General features: G+C 42.8%; 2 protein-coding genes across 2 annotated transcripts in view; one reads left to right on the plus strand and one right to left on the minus strand.

Annotated features, from left to right (window-relative positions):
* ATXN1 (ataxin 1) overlaps positions 1-471 on the plus strand; it is a 399379-nt gene extending 398908 nt beyond the window's left edge. The window contains exon 7 of the mRNA XM_072924155.1: positions 148-471. Coding sequence (XP_072780256.1) covers positions 148-189 — 42 coding nt within the window. The 3' untranslated portion in view covers positions 190-471. The remainder of the gene's footprint in view (positions 1-147) is intronic.
* Positions 1-11463, minus strand: part of GMPR (guanosine monophosphate reductase) — a 41754-nt gene extending 30291 nt beyond the window's left edge. Inside the window, exons 1-4 of the mRNA XM_002188057.7 lie at positions 10806-11463; positions 6808-6927; positions 6107-6190; positions 4336-4509 (exon numbers count right to left, since the gene is read on the minus strand). Of these exons, the coding sequence (XP_002188093.2) occupies positions 4336-4509; positions 6107-6190; positions 6808-6927; positions 10806-10892 (465 nt within the window). The 5' untranslated portion in view covers positions 10893-11463. The remainder of the gene's footprint in view (positions 1-4335; positions 4510-6106; positions 6191-6807; positions 6928-10805) is intronic.
* Positions 11464-18675: the final 7212 nt, after the last annotated feature.

An 18675-nucleotide genomic window follows, 5' to 3' on the forward strand; every position in this document is an offset into this window, starting at 1 on the left:
TTAAGTTACCGCTAGAAAATGTTGGAACTGCATATGTTGGTTCAAAATGCTCATCCTAGCAGGGAAAAGCACTTATGTCCCCAGCATACATTTCTTCCTGGAATGCATGTACACACATCACTGATTTCTGTCTTTCTTAATCTGCAGATCCTTAACAAATTTTCAAGGAAGACACGGAGCTCTACATAGCAGACTTCAACCTGGCAATGAGAGGCTTGCTTCTTTTAGGTACCTTTTTCAGACCTCAGAGAGCACAAAAAAAACCACTATGAGAGAGGCACAGTTATCTGTATGTGAAGAGACCCCAGTATGACAGCTGAAGGGAAATCAGTTTACTCACATCCAGCTGAACTCTGCTTTACTGAAACCAATGCTTGCCTTACCACTGATACCAGCATGAAAGCTGAATTGAGACAAAAGGGCTTTTGAAGTCCTCACTGGTATGGTAAAGTCAGAACACGTCAACTTAAAAAAAAAAAAACAATCTGAAAATATCAATATGGAAAGACTGAGACTACAGAAATTAAACCCTCTTAAAGTTAACTTAAAATAATAGAATACAATTGGAACGTGCACTGTGAAGTCACTACAGACAATACTCTTTTTAGTGTCTTTACACAAGTAGTCAGGGAAGAAAGCAGTTGGTGCAAGTATTGTGATGTAGTATCACTCAGTATGAAGTATCAAGGGAACACCACCCTGGGTCATTCCAGAACTATCCAGGATGACTGAACGGTAGGTCACTCCTAAGGAAAATCCTGGCCTCAGAAAAGTCAAAGGGTGTTTCCCTACTGACTTTAATAAGATCAAGATTTTACCTAGCAGGATTATAAAGACTACAGCTTCTCTGACAGAGATACTAAATTAGTGAACACATAGGGCAGTGTCTCTGAATTTCAGTCAGGCATTTGATACTGTGCCTCATGAAAGCCTGCTATAAATACCAACTCATACTGCCTAAGACAGGAACACTGCTGCACTGATTGAAAGCTGCTGGCAAATGGCAATGGATCAAGCTGGGGAGAAGTGTCTATGACAACAGTTCTCAAACTTTCTTCTTGTATCCTAGAGGAAAGCACAGTCTGTGCCTTCACATTATCAGTAAGACGGCCAAAGGAAACTTCCCACCCGCAAAAGCAAGGGGTGCCTAACCATGAGACGGAGATGCCCTTTGCAAGGCTGAGCCATAGCCAGTGGGTGCTTCTACTCAGTACTGTGCCTGACCTGAGACAGGCTCAGCAGCATCACTCTCTTCTATCCTGGGATCCTGCCTGGCCCTAGTTCTGAGACATCAGCCCTGGTAGACACGCCACAACTGAATTTACTCTGGTGTGTGTTCCAGGAATGAACTGGGAGTAGTCTGCATGGCTTTCTCTGACTGAATCCGTCCTCCATTCTGCTTCCAAGGCCCAGAAAAGTTCTGCTACTGACTTCAAGGAGGAGCAACAATTTCTGGCTCCTGTTTCCCTCTGCTTCTGCTTTGCAATTCCTCTTGTCTCCTCCTCTGGCCCACACCTTGTGGGTGCTACTGTATCTCCAAGTGTGCTCCTGCCTCAGTCTTCTTCCTGCCACTCTCCCTGCTCCCCTCAGGTTTGCTCATCTATAACAAACAGAGGAATAACATGAAAAGAAAAATTCAGGGTAAAAACTTGACAAAACTTGCTGGCAAAGATAACTTAGCTTGTAAAAAGACTTTCAGGGTGATGGAATAACCCTAAAGTCTACAATTAAAATAATAAATAAGGACTATGCAACCTGTAATATAAAGGCTCTGATCCTCCATCATGAATGCTGACTAAAGGTTTTCTTTAGACCTGACCAATCAAACACAATTGATGCACATAATGCCACACAACAGCAAAACATCCCAATGGGTGATCCTCCTCAGGATCTTCTGGGAGGCACCTGTGGGACATTCAGAAGACTTAAATATTCCTTCTTCCCCCATTCCCAACCTGATGAGTGATTTAAGACAAGCTGTATCTTTGTGCTCCTGTTTATCTTCCCTACCCTTTGTGTTCCATGGAGAAACTGATCTTCTTTGTAAATTAATATAAAATGCAGTAATGAAAAAACCTTGTGTCAGAACCAGGAAGAAGAAAAGAAGGTAATGTGATTACAAAAGTATTTAAAAAGACAGAAACATGCATTTGAAAGGTTGTTACACAAAAGACATACTCCATCTGCAGGGGAGTATTTGCCACAGAGAGTACTACATTAACCACAGTTGCTTTGCATATCCCCTTTCAGCCTCAGAGCTGAACCCATTACGTGGCCCCTGGGAACACACATTCCCTGAGATCCGGGGTTGGGTTACTGTTATGTATTGCACTACAGCTGACTGTGGAATGAACAGTCATGCTGAGGAAAGCAAACAAGGTCCTGGAGATCACTTTCAGCCATGAGAAAGCTTCTTTATTTTTATACCTCCTATTTAACTGCTAACCCTTTTGTTTGAAAGCCCCAGCAGCAGAGAACATACTGCAGGCATAGCACAGACACACCAAAGCAGTCAGAACAGGTAGCAGCAGGACATGTCTTACAGATTACCATTAAAAGGAGCCTAGACCAGCTCCTGCATTTCAGCTTCAAAAGGCCATTTTGGCACAGAACATGAATTAATTTGGAAGGAAGGTAGAGGTGGGTGTCTAGTTGAATCAGAGACCTGCAGGGACTGAACAGACTCCAGAAGCTTTGGAAAACAGAAGGTTTTTTAATATCCCAAGTTTGTTAGCATGCTTTTAGGAGTGGAAATTATTGCTGTGTAGAGATGAAAAACATAAACCGTATTAAGCCATGTTCAGAGAAAGAGGCTACAATTAGAGAAGGCAACTGAACAGGTCAGGGCTGTAAATGTGCTCAAGCAGGTGGTGCTGTCAGGACACCGAGACCTGAAGTAACAATAACCTTATCCACAAAAGCAGAGGCACTAGGAAGGCAGTTGAACAGACATGGAAGGTGGATGAGACTGACCTAAGAAGCCTGGACTAAAATCTGGGCTTGATATCTGACTTTGACATTGACCTTCTCTGCCTTCTGGGGAATTCATCTTGGTTGATCTCCCGCCTCAGTCAGCAAAGTCAGCAATCTGTGGGGAGGTGGAGGAGGGCATGACATACAATTTTCTTTCCACTCCTGAGAGAGATGGTCTTTGGCTTTAACTATGTGATTTAAGCTCCCTCCCACAACTCTTCAAGACGCTGGAGTAATCATGTCACTAGGGACAATACTTCAGATCCAAAGCAAGGAAACAGTTTCTTCCTTCACTGCAGTGAACATGAAGCAGAAAGCTCAGAAGACCCACATTTATCATTTCATAGTTCCAAAATTTCTCTCTCCAAAGTCATGGGAAATATGACCATACTAAAATGGCTCCCACCTCTCCTGGCAGCTGTTGAAGAATGCCTATTCATTAACCTATGATAATCCAGAATCCAACAAGCATTCCAGCTCACTTCAGTTTTCCATCATTCCAAAGCAAAAACACTGCATTCCTCCTACATGGGAGAAAGGAATGCATCCTCCTCTGAGCTGCTTCAACATGTTATTCTCTATTAAACCAAGGCAGGATGTGCATTTAGGAACATTCTTACTTCACATTTACTTTGCATACATGAAGCTTTATCTGTGGCATGGGAAAGCAGGCAAGTGTTGCCTAAACACTACTTTTTGCTGCACTGGCTTGAAGAAAGGCTGGTAACTGCATTACAGATCTGCTGCTTGTTTGAGGATTTCTGCTCTTCTCATGTAAACAATTCAGACACATTTCTTCAAGATCCCTGGGAAAGCAGCAGTAGTGCTCTTCTGCTATGAGTTCCATGTCCATATAAACACCCTATTCTTGGTGCAAAAGGGCTCAAGGCAGCATGGAATTAGCACTCTGAGATGGGATAGGTATCACAGAAAGCACCATGAAAAGCCTCAGCATTGATCATTTTGCTCTCTGATAATCCTGTTCGCAACTGCCCAACATCCCTCTCATTCTTATCACAGGCAAGGATGAGTCTGCATTGAGCTGTCTTCACAGTGATCATTGGCCACAGCTGGCCAGAAATATTGGCACATTCCCACAGCAAACCTCTGCTTGGAATCCCCAAAATAAACCTATATACTTAACGATTAGAGATCTCATCTAGTGAAGGAAGGAGGACATGGGTAGGAAAATAACTGGATCCACCCAGTCCTCCATGCCAACTTAATCAGACAATGTCAAACTGTTACTAAACATCCTTCCTTGCTTCCCTTCCTCTTCTAGCTTCTGATGCCTACCAGTGAAACTCTAGGTCCTGCTCCTGGATAGAATTCACACACCCTCCACTCTTTCTATACACTTACCATAATGGTGTGATGTGGGAACAGGGCACGGACGGACTTCACAAACTCCACAAAATGCTCTGAATAGCCGTTTGCCACATCCAGGCAGATGTATTTGATAGCTGGAATGGCCTCTAGAATACTTGTTAATTTTTTCAAATCATTTTGTCCACTACCTGAGCTTGCTGCTACATGCTAAAAAAACAGAGAGAACAAAACAGAGTAGCACGTTGCAAAAAACTGAAATAAACACACAAAATTTGTATGTCTTTTCCTGCATAGTCTTGGCAGGACTTGTGCTGGTAACTAGTGAAAAATCACACTATGTAGTATGAAATACCTTCCTTGGAAAATCAGTAGGCTATTTCTGTCGAGTTTAAATTATATAAAAGAGAGGGAAATTAGCATTCTAGCATTCATTCACAAGTGGATTGTCACAGGCATATATAATCATCTGACATCAATCAAGATTCAGCCATACTCATATTAACATGAACACAGATGAAGCCTTAACTTGGTAGATTTCCAGGAAGTTAAAGGGGCAAAATTTGGGGCACTGTCAAGAGAGTAAACCTGGGTCTTTACGTTCACCAAGCACTCCTGTGATCTATATAATCACAGAATAACGTTGTTGGGAAGGGTCCTTTGGAGATTTTGTAGTCCAATCCCATTTCTCAAGCAGGGTCAGCTACCACTGAAAACAAGCAGACTCCTTCTTCCTTTGTCTTCCAATGAGATCTTTCCAAAAGCAAAATAGTTTCCATAGCTGTTGGCCTACAGAACCTCTGCAGAAATCCAAAGTCACTGCGCAAGTCAGTGTTTAATCACTGTAGGAACAGGAGATCCTATTCCAGTCATTACGTACCACAAATGAGCTAAATTTGAAAGTGCCCAGACACACGACATTCCTGGGACCACTTTCTACCCTGTGGTAGCATGTAAGTAATCCTGACTGGCCAAAGTGCTAGGCTCACTTTCAGACAACTCTGTAATCAATAACCTTTACAATAAAATTCTGAAATGTGCCACAAGAATACAATACAGCAATGTAGTATTCTTTTCTATACAGAGAAAGATCAAAAAATGCACTGAACTTTGAGCAGGAAGGGGAGATGGCCAAGCACACTTACAGTGCCTCTACTGGTATAGGGGCCTGACAGAAGAAAAGAAATCTGTATGTGAAAAAGTCACAAATTAAGTCAATGTTTAAATCTACTAAATATAATGGCTCAGGCTATGACCCTGTGAACAAGTGGGATAGCACAGCTAGGAATAGCACAAAGCAAGGTCTGGTGCAAGAAGGTCAGTGGAGAACACACAAGCTCTGTCAACTTTCAATGCTCATACTTGCCTGGGCCCAGCACCTAGGCCCTTCCAGCCTGCAGACTCCAGGATCCACTTGCACACCTGATAGCAAAGACTTTGCCTGGCACAAGGGTATGCAGGGTCTGCCTGGGGTTGGGTTACTTGAAATTATTCACATTTATGAACTACCACAGCTTGCAACAGCAACAGAAGCACAGAGTATTTTCTCCTTTAGGATACTTCTCTGTTTCCATTCCAGGCATATACAAACTTTGCTTTTTTGCATCTTAATATAAGCACTTTCGTAATGGACTAACACAGCCGTTCTTTTAGAACAGGACAAGCCACTTCCGTTGATGAATTTAAGAACAGCAAATATCTTCATTCCCCAAAACCTCACTTGACAACAGTATTCCCTAGAGACTCCCCTGTATGTGAGTTCAGAACAAAGCAATAAACCATAACAATTTACAGTAGAAAAATGTACCTCAAGGCATTCTGGGTGATTGGCAGCAAACAGTTTCCATTCTTCCAGAGAATAATGCTTGTGAATTGCAGTGAACATTGCATGCTAGCAAAAAAGCAAGAGAACTGATATTAATGTCTCAGTTAGTATTTTTTTCTCTCAGCTGCAAAATAAGGCATTAGAAAACCCCCTTTTAAGTATAGGTTCATCCTGCTTGGAAGAAACAGTAACAGTGAATAATAGACCAGGCAACTATAAACAGCTCTTCAAAAGCAACTTGGCATACTTAGCCAACCTTTCAGGATCAGGTTTATGATATGTTTCATTAAGCTACTGTCAGTATTTCAAATGTGACAGAGGCTCATTAACTTAGAAAGTGCTGCAGCCCTATTCGATAGCATACACTTTCAAAACTTGTCAGCTATTTTTTTTTCTGGCAGGGAGTACCTCAGAAGCTAAGCTCCAGAAGCTCCACCTGAAGCTGAGCTACGTCCAAGATGGAAGCTTCCTAGTATGGAAGCATCTCCACAGAAATTTCGTTATATCAGGAGCCCTGTTTGTGGTAACTGTATAGTTGTAAAAGCATACCTGATTTTTCTTATTCTGGAGTTTTAAACTCATGTTCCCCTGTTCTCCCACAAGCTTAGCTAAAAATCAACAAAGGCTGCCCACTGTCACCCAGCGGCTTCCCAACTGTTGCAGAAATGAGAATTGAGACTTACTTTTGCCATAACCACAGCCATTTCAAATGTCCCCACTGTGTCCATGTTTGCCACTATAATGGGAATTCCCGTGTATGTCTGCTTGGAGTTACGGAAGGTGAAGGTGCGTGTGAGGTCAACCTGCAGTGAACAGACACGCATTCTTTTAGATAACTGTAATCTAACATGAGTTTTGCCACAGATTTCAGATACAGCATGTTTAGACACAGCTTTTCCATTTTCCTCATATTTCCTGCTCCTTTTGTTCCACTATTACATAATTAATTTTTTTTTTTTACAATTCTGCCTTCCAAACAAGAAAACAATTTAAAAGAATGTTTTCTGCATTAAATAGAGCTCTTACTTAAGAAAAATAACCAAAATAAAATTTAAAAACTAAAAGGAAAAAGGCAGGAGGGCTTGGAAAGAAAGGATAATGAGGACTCTGGGTTATTGTATCCAGAAGTAATGTCAGTTGTTTGTATGACTGCCTGAGAAACTCAAGTTGAAGTCCTAACTCCAAAGAAGTCACAGCTGCAGCTCCCTCCACCTCCAGGGCATAGAGGACTTTGTTCCAGTCTTCAAGGTGAATGACAATATAAAGAAGTATGCTCTTTTGGTCACAGTTACCAACACTCCTGCCATACAATATGAACAACCATACCTTGCCTTGCCAAACCAAGAACTGCTAGCTTCTAAGTTAATGTCTTAAAACTGTATCTGCCTTCACCTTCAAAGTTATTTCTTCTTCAGCACCTTCAAATGATCAAATGATCACAGTAACATCAGGCATTTTTTCCTTACATCTGCAAGAGGTATTATCAAATTAGATCAGTTCCTACTGGCCTACCTAGGTAGGAAAAAAAAAAAAAAAAAGAAATGCACAACTCTAAGCTATTAGTTTAGTCTCTGCCAAAAATGAAGGCTCTTTCACTTTTCACTAATCCTCACTGCACCTTTCAGTAACATTTGGAGATCTGAACTAAACTGAAATCCATCACAAGAAAGAAAGCAACAGGAAAAAAATACAGGATTTTTTACTATTCAATTAAAACACATATTGAACACTTCCAAATTGCAGGCTAGATTCCAATAAATATTGTGAGGGATTTATTACTGAATTATATAAGAGAATATCTTGGTACCTTACTGATAAATTGTGAATCAGGTTCTCCTGATTCAAAAGTGAAGGATCACTTTTGTGAACAAGCTAAATACATCTTAATGGAGACTCCCCTTTCTTCCCATTTACTATCAGAGGTCTAATTCTCCAGCCATCATGGCAGACAAAACATTCTTTAGCTGCAGCTAACAAAAAAACAGAATGAAGAAGACAGATCTGAAACAAGTATGAAAATTTAATTTACTTTACTCCCTCTTAACACAATGTATGAATTAGAACCAAGGGAGGAGGGGGAGACAAAAGTATCCCAAAACCAATTCCACACAGATGCCAGCACCAGAACCACTGCCCCTGCGGTTTTACAAAAGAAAAATATCTCTTTCCAAGGAACTTCAAAAAGGAGAAGAGTTACATTTCAGAAAAGACACCAAAATGCAGAAAAATAGACACAAGGCAAAAACTTGCCTTCTATTTTTTTTAGTCTTTCACATATTTAAGCCTCTCCAATATCCCACAGCAATAAATAATATGTTGCGTAAAAACTATGACTTTTGCCTGGTAAATACATTCAGTACTTTTTCTTGTTTTATGAGAGACAGAGACAATCAACAACCACTACTCAGTTTCACCTTTTCCATTCTGCTCCTCACTTTATGCACTTTTAGTATATCCTCCACAGCTGCTTCTTCTCCATACTGAATTATCCTGGTATGTTTACATTTTTACCCATGTGGAAATCAGTCAACACTGCTGATCATGCTGGCTGCCATTCTCTCTACCTATTTTAGCAAATTGTGCTGCTCTTGTGACATTTAAATTAACAACTTCCTACAGGACACTTGTCTGTTGAACTTGCGATGGATAGAGTCCATGAGTAAGCCCAGCCAAGGCAATAACAGGCTATGTGAGTACCAAGACCCCATAGACAGATAATGCTGCTCCCACTTGCACCCTCGCTCTGACCAATTTCGGTATTTGAATTCAAACATCACATTTTCTGATATATTTTCAAAAATAGAAAGCTACCACTGAAAATGGAGACAATGCAAGGAATCAGAAACAAGTACCAAAATAGCAAACCTACAGGAAGATCTGCAAACATCCCAAACTGCCTCTCTAGGAAGCTGACTTAACTCTAGTTGCTGCATAAAAAGCTATCCTTGCGCAACAAGAGGCTTCACACCAGAGAAGCAGACGCTTCCTGATATAAGCTTCAAAGCAGCAGCTTGCTGGGTAACAGGCACTGTAGTATGCTGCCTCTGTTCCTCTGCCAGAACTATTTATTTATACTCTTGTTTTGAAGCAGACTGGGGCTGTCCATTTAAGATCTGGCTCTCGCAGACTCTGTTTATCCCTGTTGCCACAGCCTCAGTGATGGTGTCCAATTTCTTAACCTTCATCGGTTTTCACTGACCCCCTCATGACACGCACTTTTTCTCATCTGCAATGTTTTAACAGTTCATCAGAGCCACCCGTTACAATCCTGCCATATCAGCTCATCTTCCTCCTATCGTTTTCCCTTCCCAGCAGCCCTTCTTTCCACAGCCTGCACCCTGCTAAATATACAAAACACTGCACTTGAAGGAGCCGTGTGCCTGCCACTCACGCAGTGGAGCACAGCTCCACCTGTTTGCCAGGCGGCACAGTGAATTTTAAGGAGGGATCCTTAGGTCCCCAACTAAATGGCTCAAAAGTGCCCACAGCCTTTATGTACAGTAATTGCACACTATGAGGAGTTGCTTGGCTGGGACACTGTTCATCATAAATTTAAAAAATTACTTGCCAGAGATCAACTTTCTACTGAAAGGGCCTCTCACACCTTATGATGGCGAAGAAGTTTTGCCTAGTTGTTGCCCTCAAAATCCCTGGCCATAGGCCCATAGTAAACACAGCCTCCCTGTCTCACTTTCCCTTTCTACCTCAGTCTCTCTCTCTTAGAACTCCATGTCCCCTAGGGAAAATCTTAATCCTCTTTTCATCCACCAACACAACGTAATTCCTTCTTTAGTCAAGCTAAATCATTTGTTAACCTTGGGGTTATGTGCGGTAAATGAGAAGGCACCTTCGATCCTGAGGCAGCCATCTTTTTCTGTGGATGCAATCGATCCTTATGGGATAGATTTCCCGATCCCTGATGAGAGAGAGCCACAGAGCTGTGCCGGCTAACAGTGGCCAGCAGGCACAGGGCCCCAAGGGACTCCAGGGCTCTACACATGCAGATCGCACGGGTGAGGGTGAAACGCACCTATCGCCCCAGGTTTGATGTGACTTCCCTTAGAACCCCCATGATGGGGTCCCAGCCCGGGGCACCCTGCGCACTGAGAAGCACTCCCCAGCGTCTTCGCGGGGATTTTATTACAATTTTTTTTTTTTATTTTAAGAGCACATCAGTTCCCCGGTACCAGCACCGCCCACAGCCCCCAAGGCTGAGGGCAGTGCTGCCTGTCCGGTGTCATCACCGGCTTCTGCCGGCCCAAGCTGCGGGGCGCGTAACCGGACACCCCGGTCCCGTAGCACTCCTGGCTCGCCGCCGCCGCCCCCTCCGAAACCGGAGGTCAGGCCCCGCTCAGCGCCGCCGAGGCACCTGTTAGGAGCTAGCAATCCCTCACTGCCCCCTTGTATTTCAGCTTGAGGAGCCAGGGAGGCCAGCGCGGCACCGGCCACCCCCGGCTGCCCTGGGGCCGTGGCGGGGACACGCCGCGGACGCCGCAAACCCGGCCCCGTCCTTCCCTCCCGAGAGCAGCGGCATCCCCCTGCCACGCAAAGGGCGTCTCGATCGGGGAGGGCATTGCTGCGCCAGACCGCGGAATAAAAATAAAGCGGGGGAGAAGGCGGGTTAAGGAAGTTAAGCGTTGAGAAGGGGGAGGAAAAGCATGCTGGGTTTGGATGCCCCCACCTCTGCTCTGCTTTTGAGGCTGCTCCTTTTAGGTCTGACCAGGACATCTTTAAAGTCCAGTTTGAGGTCTGCGTCTACCCGGGGCATCTCGCTGGGGTGCCGGGGTGCGGGGCTGCCCTGGCAGCGGAGGCGGCGGCACTGGCGGCCCTGCTGTGCTGTCTGCACCGCCCCGCCTGCAGAGCCGAGCCGAGCCGAGCCGCGCCGGCCAAAGCCCGCCGGTCGCGCACCGAGCGTATTTATAGGGCGCGGGCACCGGGCCCCATCGCTTTATTAGGCGAGGGCTGATTTTAGCCGAGCCTGTGCCCCGTCCCCCGCCGCAGCCACCCCGCCTCTCCGGCGGGCAGTGTGCGGTGGGGGCAGACGGGGACGCGTCGCCCGTCCGCAACCGCTCCGTGCGGAGCGAGGGTGGCAGCACCGCGGCGGCTTTAAGGGCAAAGCAAGGGCATCGGAAATGGCGCCTCCATGTGACCGAGCGGCCCCGCCGCCGCCGGTACCGAGTGAGTGAGCCCGGCCGTGCCGGGCGGCCGCCGCGGGGCTGAATCCTGGCCTGGCTCCCTCTACCTTCCACCGCCCCGAGCGGGGGTTTGCGGCGTTCCCCAACGCCGTTAGGGCTGCTGCAGCACGGCCCAAATGCTGTCCATCCAACCAAATAAAAAAGACACCACTTGGTATAGCTGGGCTGTCGTGGAAATCCCACTTCCCGGGGTGCTCCGCTCCGAGTCCAAACCCGGCCCCGTCGCTGGCCGGCATCCGGCAATACCGAGGCAGAGCCGGGCTCCGCATGGCTCTGCGGAGCACAGCGGAGAGCCGGAGTGGGGATTGGGCGTTAGAGACGTTGAGAAATGTGCAGCTGGTTGGTCACAGGAGAGCGGTCAGAGCACCAGCCACCTGCAGCTGCCCCAGGAATTTCCTACTTCACTGCACTTAGAGAAGCAACAGGGAGTTTCTGTGTTTAGTTTTGGGTTAGTTGGTTTTTCTGGGGTTTTTTTGGTGGGTTTTTTTTGGTTTTTTTTTTTTTTGGTGTCTTTTTTTGTTGTTTGTTTGTCTTTGGGGGGGGTTGGTTTTTTGTTTGTTTGTTTGTTTTTGGGGTTTTTTCCCCCTTCAGCATACAGGGGCCTGATTTATGACTATTACCTCCAATTTCAATGGTTGAACACACAAAAACTGCTCAGAGCAGCAGGATTGCACAAGCTGAGTCCATCTACATCTGCTGCCAGAGGGATCAATACAGGGTTACCAGATACCACATGAGATGACTTCCACAGAAGTCTTAAGCCTTAAAGTCTATTTAATTATGAAGTCAGTGGGTTGTAAAATTTGGGCTTTGGAAGACACATGAGCTAAGCATTTTTAGTGACTGGAAACTGAAGCCTGGGACACTTACTCAGGCACATTGCAGGAGAGGGTAGCGCTCTCTTCTCTATCTGAAAGCTGCATATGTTTGGTCAACACCCTGCCTTCCCACAGAGCTCTTTTACACCTCTTTGCTTGAGTGTCGCAGATGATCCAGTATGACCAAGCACGAGCCCAGGGCTTTACACAGAAGGCAGACAGAGCGTTTGAGTATTTGCAGTTTTGATTGTCCAGGTGGAGAGACCCTGAATCTTGGACTTTGGAACTCCAGATGATGTTCCAAGAGAACCTTGCTGTTGTGGATATTTCCCTTGGAGATATTCAGGAAAAAATACTCTATAATTTGTTTGATCTGCGTAACAGAGGTCATTCATTTGGTGTTTTCTCCACAATATAAAGGAACTAATAAAACATATTTTTCAGAGAGACTATGCCACTATTTACTGTTAAGTAATAAGAGTTCTGATGAGAATGGGTCGTGTGGAAGTCGCATATCTGTAGCAGAGGACTGAGAATGGAAAAAAACAAATGCAATCTGTCTGTGCCTGGCAGCAGGTCTTCCATTTAACCTCATGGCAGGCATGTGATGCTGAGAAGAAAGAAAGAAGCCACTGCATTGCATTGTGAATTCAAAAGATCAGCACTGTTTTGAAGAGTAGAGATTGGGGCTAGCAGTGATATGTATAAGCCACAGAAAATGCGTGTCTGATGCTGTTTACAATTCCCAGTACTTTAGTCTCCACTCACAGAGCTCACAGTGATATTTTCCTGCAGATCACAGTATCTGCTAATATCTATTAATTCCCCATGTACACACCCCAACAGATTAATCAGGTGTCTCAGATCAGCTTGAGTGTTCTTTGAAGTTTAAAAAGTTTAAAATTATCTAGTTTCTACTTCACTATATATTTTCTGTAATCAAAATTATGTTTTCTTGTTGAACCACCTCTGGTTTTTTCATTGTCCTTTCTGAAATATGGACACTAGAGGGGGCATGATCAATAATCACATTAATATCATAGCCAGAAATGAAGATCATCTCCTACGTATCTTTGTTATTCCTCTTTATATACCTGCCATATTATCTCTTTCTGCTATGGAAAGAAGAGCTGTTCATCCAGGCTGTATGCAGTTTAGTCTTCAAGTGCAAATGAGCCATCACTGGTTTCAAATTTAGCATATGTAAATGATTTGTTACTTTCCATCAGAGTTCTTTTTTCTCTACGTCTTTGTTCTATAGTTATATTTAAAAGCAGATGGAACAATGCACTCAGAAGAAAACTGCTCAACCACTGTAGCTGGAAAGAACAATGCCAACTGGTCTTCTAAAAGTTTTCTAAACTTTATATTTTTGAGAAGAGGGAAAAGTGATAATTAGATCATTATAATGCAAATAGTTACTACTGCATCTAAAGCCTATTATTAGCTAAGATTGTTGAGCTTGTGGTTTTCGTCCTGCTATTGTAATTGCAAATACTGCTGTATGTAATAGCATAAATTCGTTCATAAATCTGACCTGGTAATAAAGGATGTGGAAGGGGCTGAGGTACTCATTGGCATCTTCACCTTGGTCTTCCCTGGGAAGATTTTTCTCAGGATTCCTAGGCACCTGAGAGGCGTCAGAAAATCAGGAGTAGTGAAGACGTCCTCATAAGAGTAGGATCAGATTGGGAGGGAAAGTTCTGAGGAGTAGAAAAAGCAAATATCAGTCCCGTCCTTGAGAAGAACAAGAAGGAAGATCTGGGCTAGTCAGTTTCACTTCAGTGCCTGAGAAGGTGGTGGAGCAAATAATCCTGGCAATCATTTTCAAATGAATGAAGGACAAGAAAGACTGAGGCTAGTTGGCATGAATTTATGATAATAAAATTATGCTTAGCTCACTTTCTAAGATGAAATGACTTGTTCAGCGGATGAGAAAAAAACAATGGATCTTGTTTATTTTTACTTAGGCTTTTGACAGATTCCAAGAAACGTTTTTGTAGGCAAACTGATGGACTAGCTAAAAGGACATTGAAGTGGATTGAAAACTGACTGAACTTTGCCCTCAAAGGCTGTGATCGGTGAAATTAAGTACAGCTGGAGGCCAGCTATTTGTGGTGTACCAGGTTAATTGTATATGGCATTAAAAACACTTCTTTTTATCAATGCCTAGTATGTTTCTTATTTAAATAAGAACATATCCTCCGTAACTCCTTGGTACTGAAAGAAGCATTCAGTGACAACCTGAAAGTATGAGCACTCATGAGCACCTGAAACACCTCTAGGGTGAATGCTTAATGCTGATGTCATTATTTGTCAAGAGAAATTCTGGTTACAGCAGATATACAGCTAACTCAACTGAAGGCACATGCTGAGTTCTTGCTTTGGTTCCTAGGAAAATCCTATAGCCTCATGTAGCTCCATACAGACAGCCTGTAACATAATTAGTGTGCCTGTTTAAGGACTGTGGTGAGCACTAGTGAAAGCATTGCTCAGCTGGCAAGTGCTCCCACAAACTGTGTGTCACAACTTCCCAGCAAAATCCCTATCTGGAAAGAACAACATGCTGCAGGACGTGTGATGATTATCTTTCACTCTTAAGTAGAAAGAGTACATTTGAGGAAAGAACCTTGTTTTTCTTATGAGAAATGTAAATCCCTTTTATTGTTCTGTTTGAGTTTGGGCCTTGTCTACACTGGATAGCATTTCCTAGTGGATGGATCAAGAAACATAACTCAGCAAACCCTGTAAATACAAGACTTCCTTTGTAGGGGAGATAAGGGTGTTTCTCTGAACTATCAGTATTATTACAGCATCTACATTAAGGCTTTTGCTGACTTTGATAGCCACCAGAAATGGGAGGAGTGGGGCTGACACCCCTGTCTTTTTTTAAGTGTGCCAAGCAGACTTCAACTACATGCATGGAGATCACTTGTTATAAAGAAACTTGTATGCCATAAGTATTTTCATTTAAATTCAAAGGTCTTAGAGGAAAAAATAATCTTAGTCACTAATCATCAGCTAAAGCCCAGGCCACACTGAAGTCAGTAGGACAACTTCTCATTCAAGGTACAGTTTACTTAGGAGTCAGTGACAGTATCCATTTCCATTTGATTTCAGCAGATTTCAAATGTTAATTGTAAGTAATCACAGCAATCTATAATTAATGCAACTCTGACCTTCCTTGGCTTATGAAATATGCTTAGAGTCTGTCTGTGTTGATAAGTAAAGTGGACCACGCCAATCTGTCCCTGCAAGGCAACAGCTGGAGTGTGGCTAACACGCAGCCATTTAGATGCCATATGTAAGCTTCAAGGGGTCTCACTCAAACTGCATATTGGAAACAGTCTGGTGCTGTTCCCTGAACTGTCCTCAGACTACCTGGAGGAGTGGTAGCTGTCCAGGTTGTTCAAGGGAGTGTGATTCTAATTAAAGAGTGTGGACTGTTGCATTGTAGAGCTTGTAGCTGGGTCCATGCTCAGGTCCAGTTTTGTTTACAGTTGGACTTTACTGGCATGGAAGCGGTTTGTAGATTTTTTTTTTACATGGTGAAAATCAGATGTATACTATCCATTGTGAACTGATATGTCTGTTTGTTACAGAACTACAGTTCTACACACAGTAAAAGGCAGTGAGATTCTCTCTGTGGAAATATTAGGTCATCTCACAGGATGTAACAGGTGTTCTGTTGCTTCTACATAGTTTTACATAAGGAGCCATCCTCTCCTTAGCATCCTCTACCCACTGGTAGAACAAAGAAATGGTCACAAGCTGAAACACAAGAAATTCTATCTGAACATTAAAAACTAATTTTTTCCTGTGAGGGTAGGTTACATGATCTTGAAAGGTCCCTACCAACCTCAGCCACTCTGTGATTCAGTGGTTCCATACATTACTTTGTCATTGCACAGTATCTTCCTCTGTAAAGTCTCAAGGGCCTTTACAAAATCTGATAATTACGTAGTTTATTTGGTGGTCATTTGATAGTCACATTAGTAAATCTCATTTACATTGGGAAAAGGCATAGAGAGAAAAATTTAAGGATGAAGCAAAGTCCTATTCAAGTTACACATTGATAACTCTGTGATTTTATACTGGCTTTATAGCAGTAAAAGCCACTGACCTCAGTGGACTTATCGGTACTTAACAGCACTGCTGGGAGAAATAGGCTGGAGAGTAAACTCATCAGAGACAAATGTTGATTTTGCATTACTACACTGCTGCAAGAAGGAGGCTAAGCCCATGTTTTTGCATCTGTTTTCCTTTAAAATCGTCAGACAGCCTGGCTACTTGGCTTCACCACTTCAGATTGAGGGGGTGAAGGTCTTTTGTCTTGGCTGGACATAGGCTGATTTACCAGGCTTTTCCAAAATATACTAGACCAAATAGCAACCCCAGTGATGTAGCAAAACTGCCTCAGTAAAGAATTACATTTACAAATAAGTAAAGAAAAGCAAGAATGCATAATGGCAGAAGGATTAGGACAGTGAAGAGCTCAGGAAAAATAAACTTTTGGTGTTGCCTGTATACCAGCTGATAATTTTTTTTTGCTAGCAAATCATCTACTGCCATACAGCACATAAGAATTTCACTGTGTTACAAGCCAGACTCAGCTGGGGCTGGCCATACCCTTTCCTTCTGTCAGTGTTTGCACTCCAGCTTGGAAACAAGCTTGCACCTGAACTTCATCCATTACTTCTAGCCCAGAAACTCCCAAGAATACATTGTCAATTCAGCCTGCTCATGTAAATAGAGGAAAATACCAAATTCAAGAAGAAATTTTGCATAAATGTTTCTCTCTCAGCAGCTGATTTTACAGTATGTGACAGAGCAGTCACAGCGCCGCCGAGGCAATGCAACTCCTAATGTTGCTGTTTGCCTCTTTATTTTTAATGTAATACCTCGATCAATGTGCTGCTTTCTTCATATAAATCTGTTGCATGTGGAATTAGTGCTGTTGTAGGCTTATCCCTGAATTTGTGTTACTCGGGACCAAGGTGCTTAACGCAGAAAAGAAAATAATATCTATTTCTCTTGCACTTAACACCATTGATTTGCTCAGTCTCTTCAGCATAAATCAGACTAAAATTCTGAAAGTCCATTTCCTTCTTATGGAGAGGGGTCAGGACGTTGCTTATTCTAATCCTGGCAGTTGTGGGTTTTTTAGGCTTGGTGCCTAAAGTCTGTTTGAATAAGCACACTGCCATTGCTATAGGAAATAAATTAAAAGCACAACACTTATTTGAAAAGCCCCCACCCATTATATAACCAAAGAGGATTCTCTTCATTTTCGGGTCTTTCCTTGACATTTTTATGTTGGGTGGAAATGTTGCTACAAATTTTAAGCTGGAGAAATGCTTCTGAACTCTGAACATCTGGTAATGAATAGCTTTCAAATCCAATTTAATCCTTGGAAAAACCAAACAACTTGGCTGCCCTACTGCACCATCTACAGGCAGAAAAAAGTCATGCTCATGTTACAAAGTGTTTTAACTGTTTCTAGCACTTTCTTTAATCATTGCAATTAATACATAAACCTGTAATTTTTCTTTTTTCATCTTAATTAGTATGAGGGTTTTATGCCTTTGTGTGTAGAATGACATGTCATATAAGTCTAAATACTTGTACTCTTGGGCCAGGGAGCTTTGCCTCTGCAAACCTTGTGTTAATTTGGATCTTATCATGGGGATGTAGAAAACAAGATTGGCTTGGTCCTTCATTGCAGTTTAGGCATTTAATGGGATGTAGATAAAAGCTGTTGAATTTATCAGCTGTCACACACTTTTTTCATAAAGACACCTACATATGGATTATGATTAACATCAACTCAGTTGTCACCACTATGCCTTTTTTACCCATGATTCCTCACTGGCTGGAGTTAAAGATATTCTTAAAATGACCTAGAAAATGCTGCTTCCCTTTCCCACAGCAAATAAAACCCTGCTAAATATTCTTGTATATCATTATGATAAAACGGAAGGGGAAAATTTAATGCCTGAGCTTGTAAAATATTCTCTAGTTTTGCAAGGCTGTTTAAAAAATGAATATAATTAGCAAGTGAGGCCACAGTAGCTGCACATCTGTAGCTGCTCTTAGCTTAAAGCTAACACGGTTTGGGTACCCATGTTTTTTAAGTAATCAAATAGGAAAAATACAATGTGGAACTGATCGATCCAAGTCTCATTAACTGCCCTCCTCCTTTTTAGGAAGAAAACAGATCTTTTTTAGTTCATCTTCCTGAAAATACATGTGTTTAAAAATTATTATTCAAATGAAATAACATCTTTAGTAGTGGTAAATAGAGATACTCATTCTGTCAATAAAATTTGAAGGCATTTAAGTGATTTTGTTTTGGTAGTAGAACAAGGGGCTAAACTCAAGATCACTTACCTATGTGGATTTTAGTGTCATGTGTAGTGGCTCTGCTGGGGGCCACTACATATGAGACTACGTAAATCCATGGGAAATCCATGGAGCAAGAACATTATTTGGTGCCGGATATGCAGCACCCAGATGCAGTAAGGCATGGACCCTGATT

The sequence above is a fragment of the Taeniopygia guttata genome, chromosome 2, assembly GCF_048771995.1.
Source record: "Taeniopygia guttata chromosome 2, bTaeGut7.mat, whole genome shotgun sequence".
NCBI lineage: Eukaryota > Metazoa > Chordata > Aves > Passeriformes > Estrildidae > Taeniopygia > Taeniopygia guttata.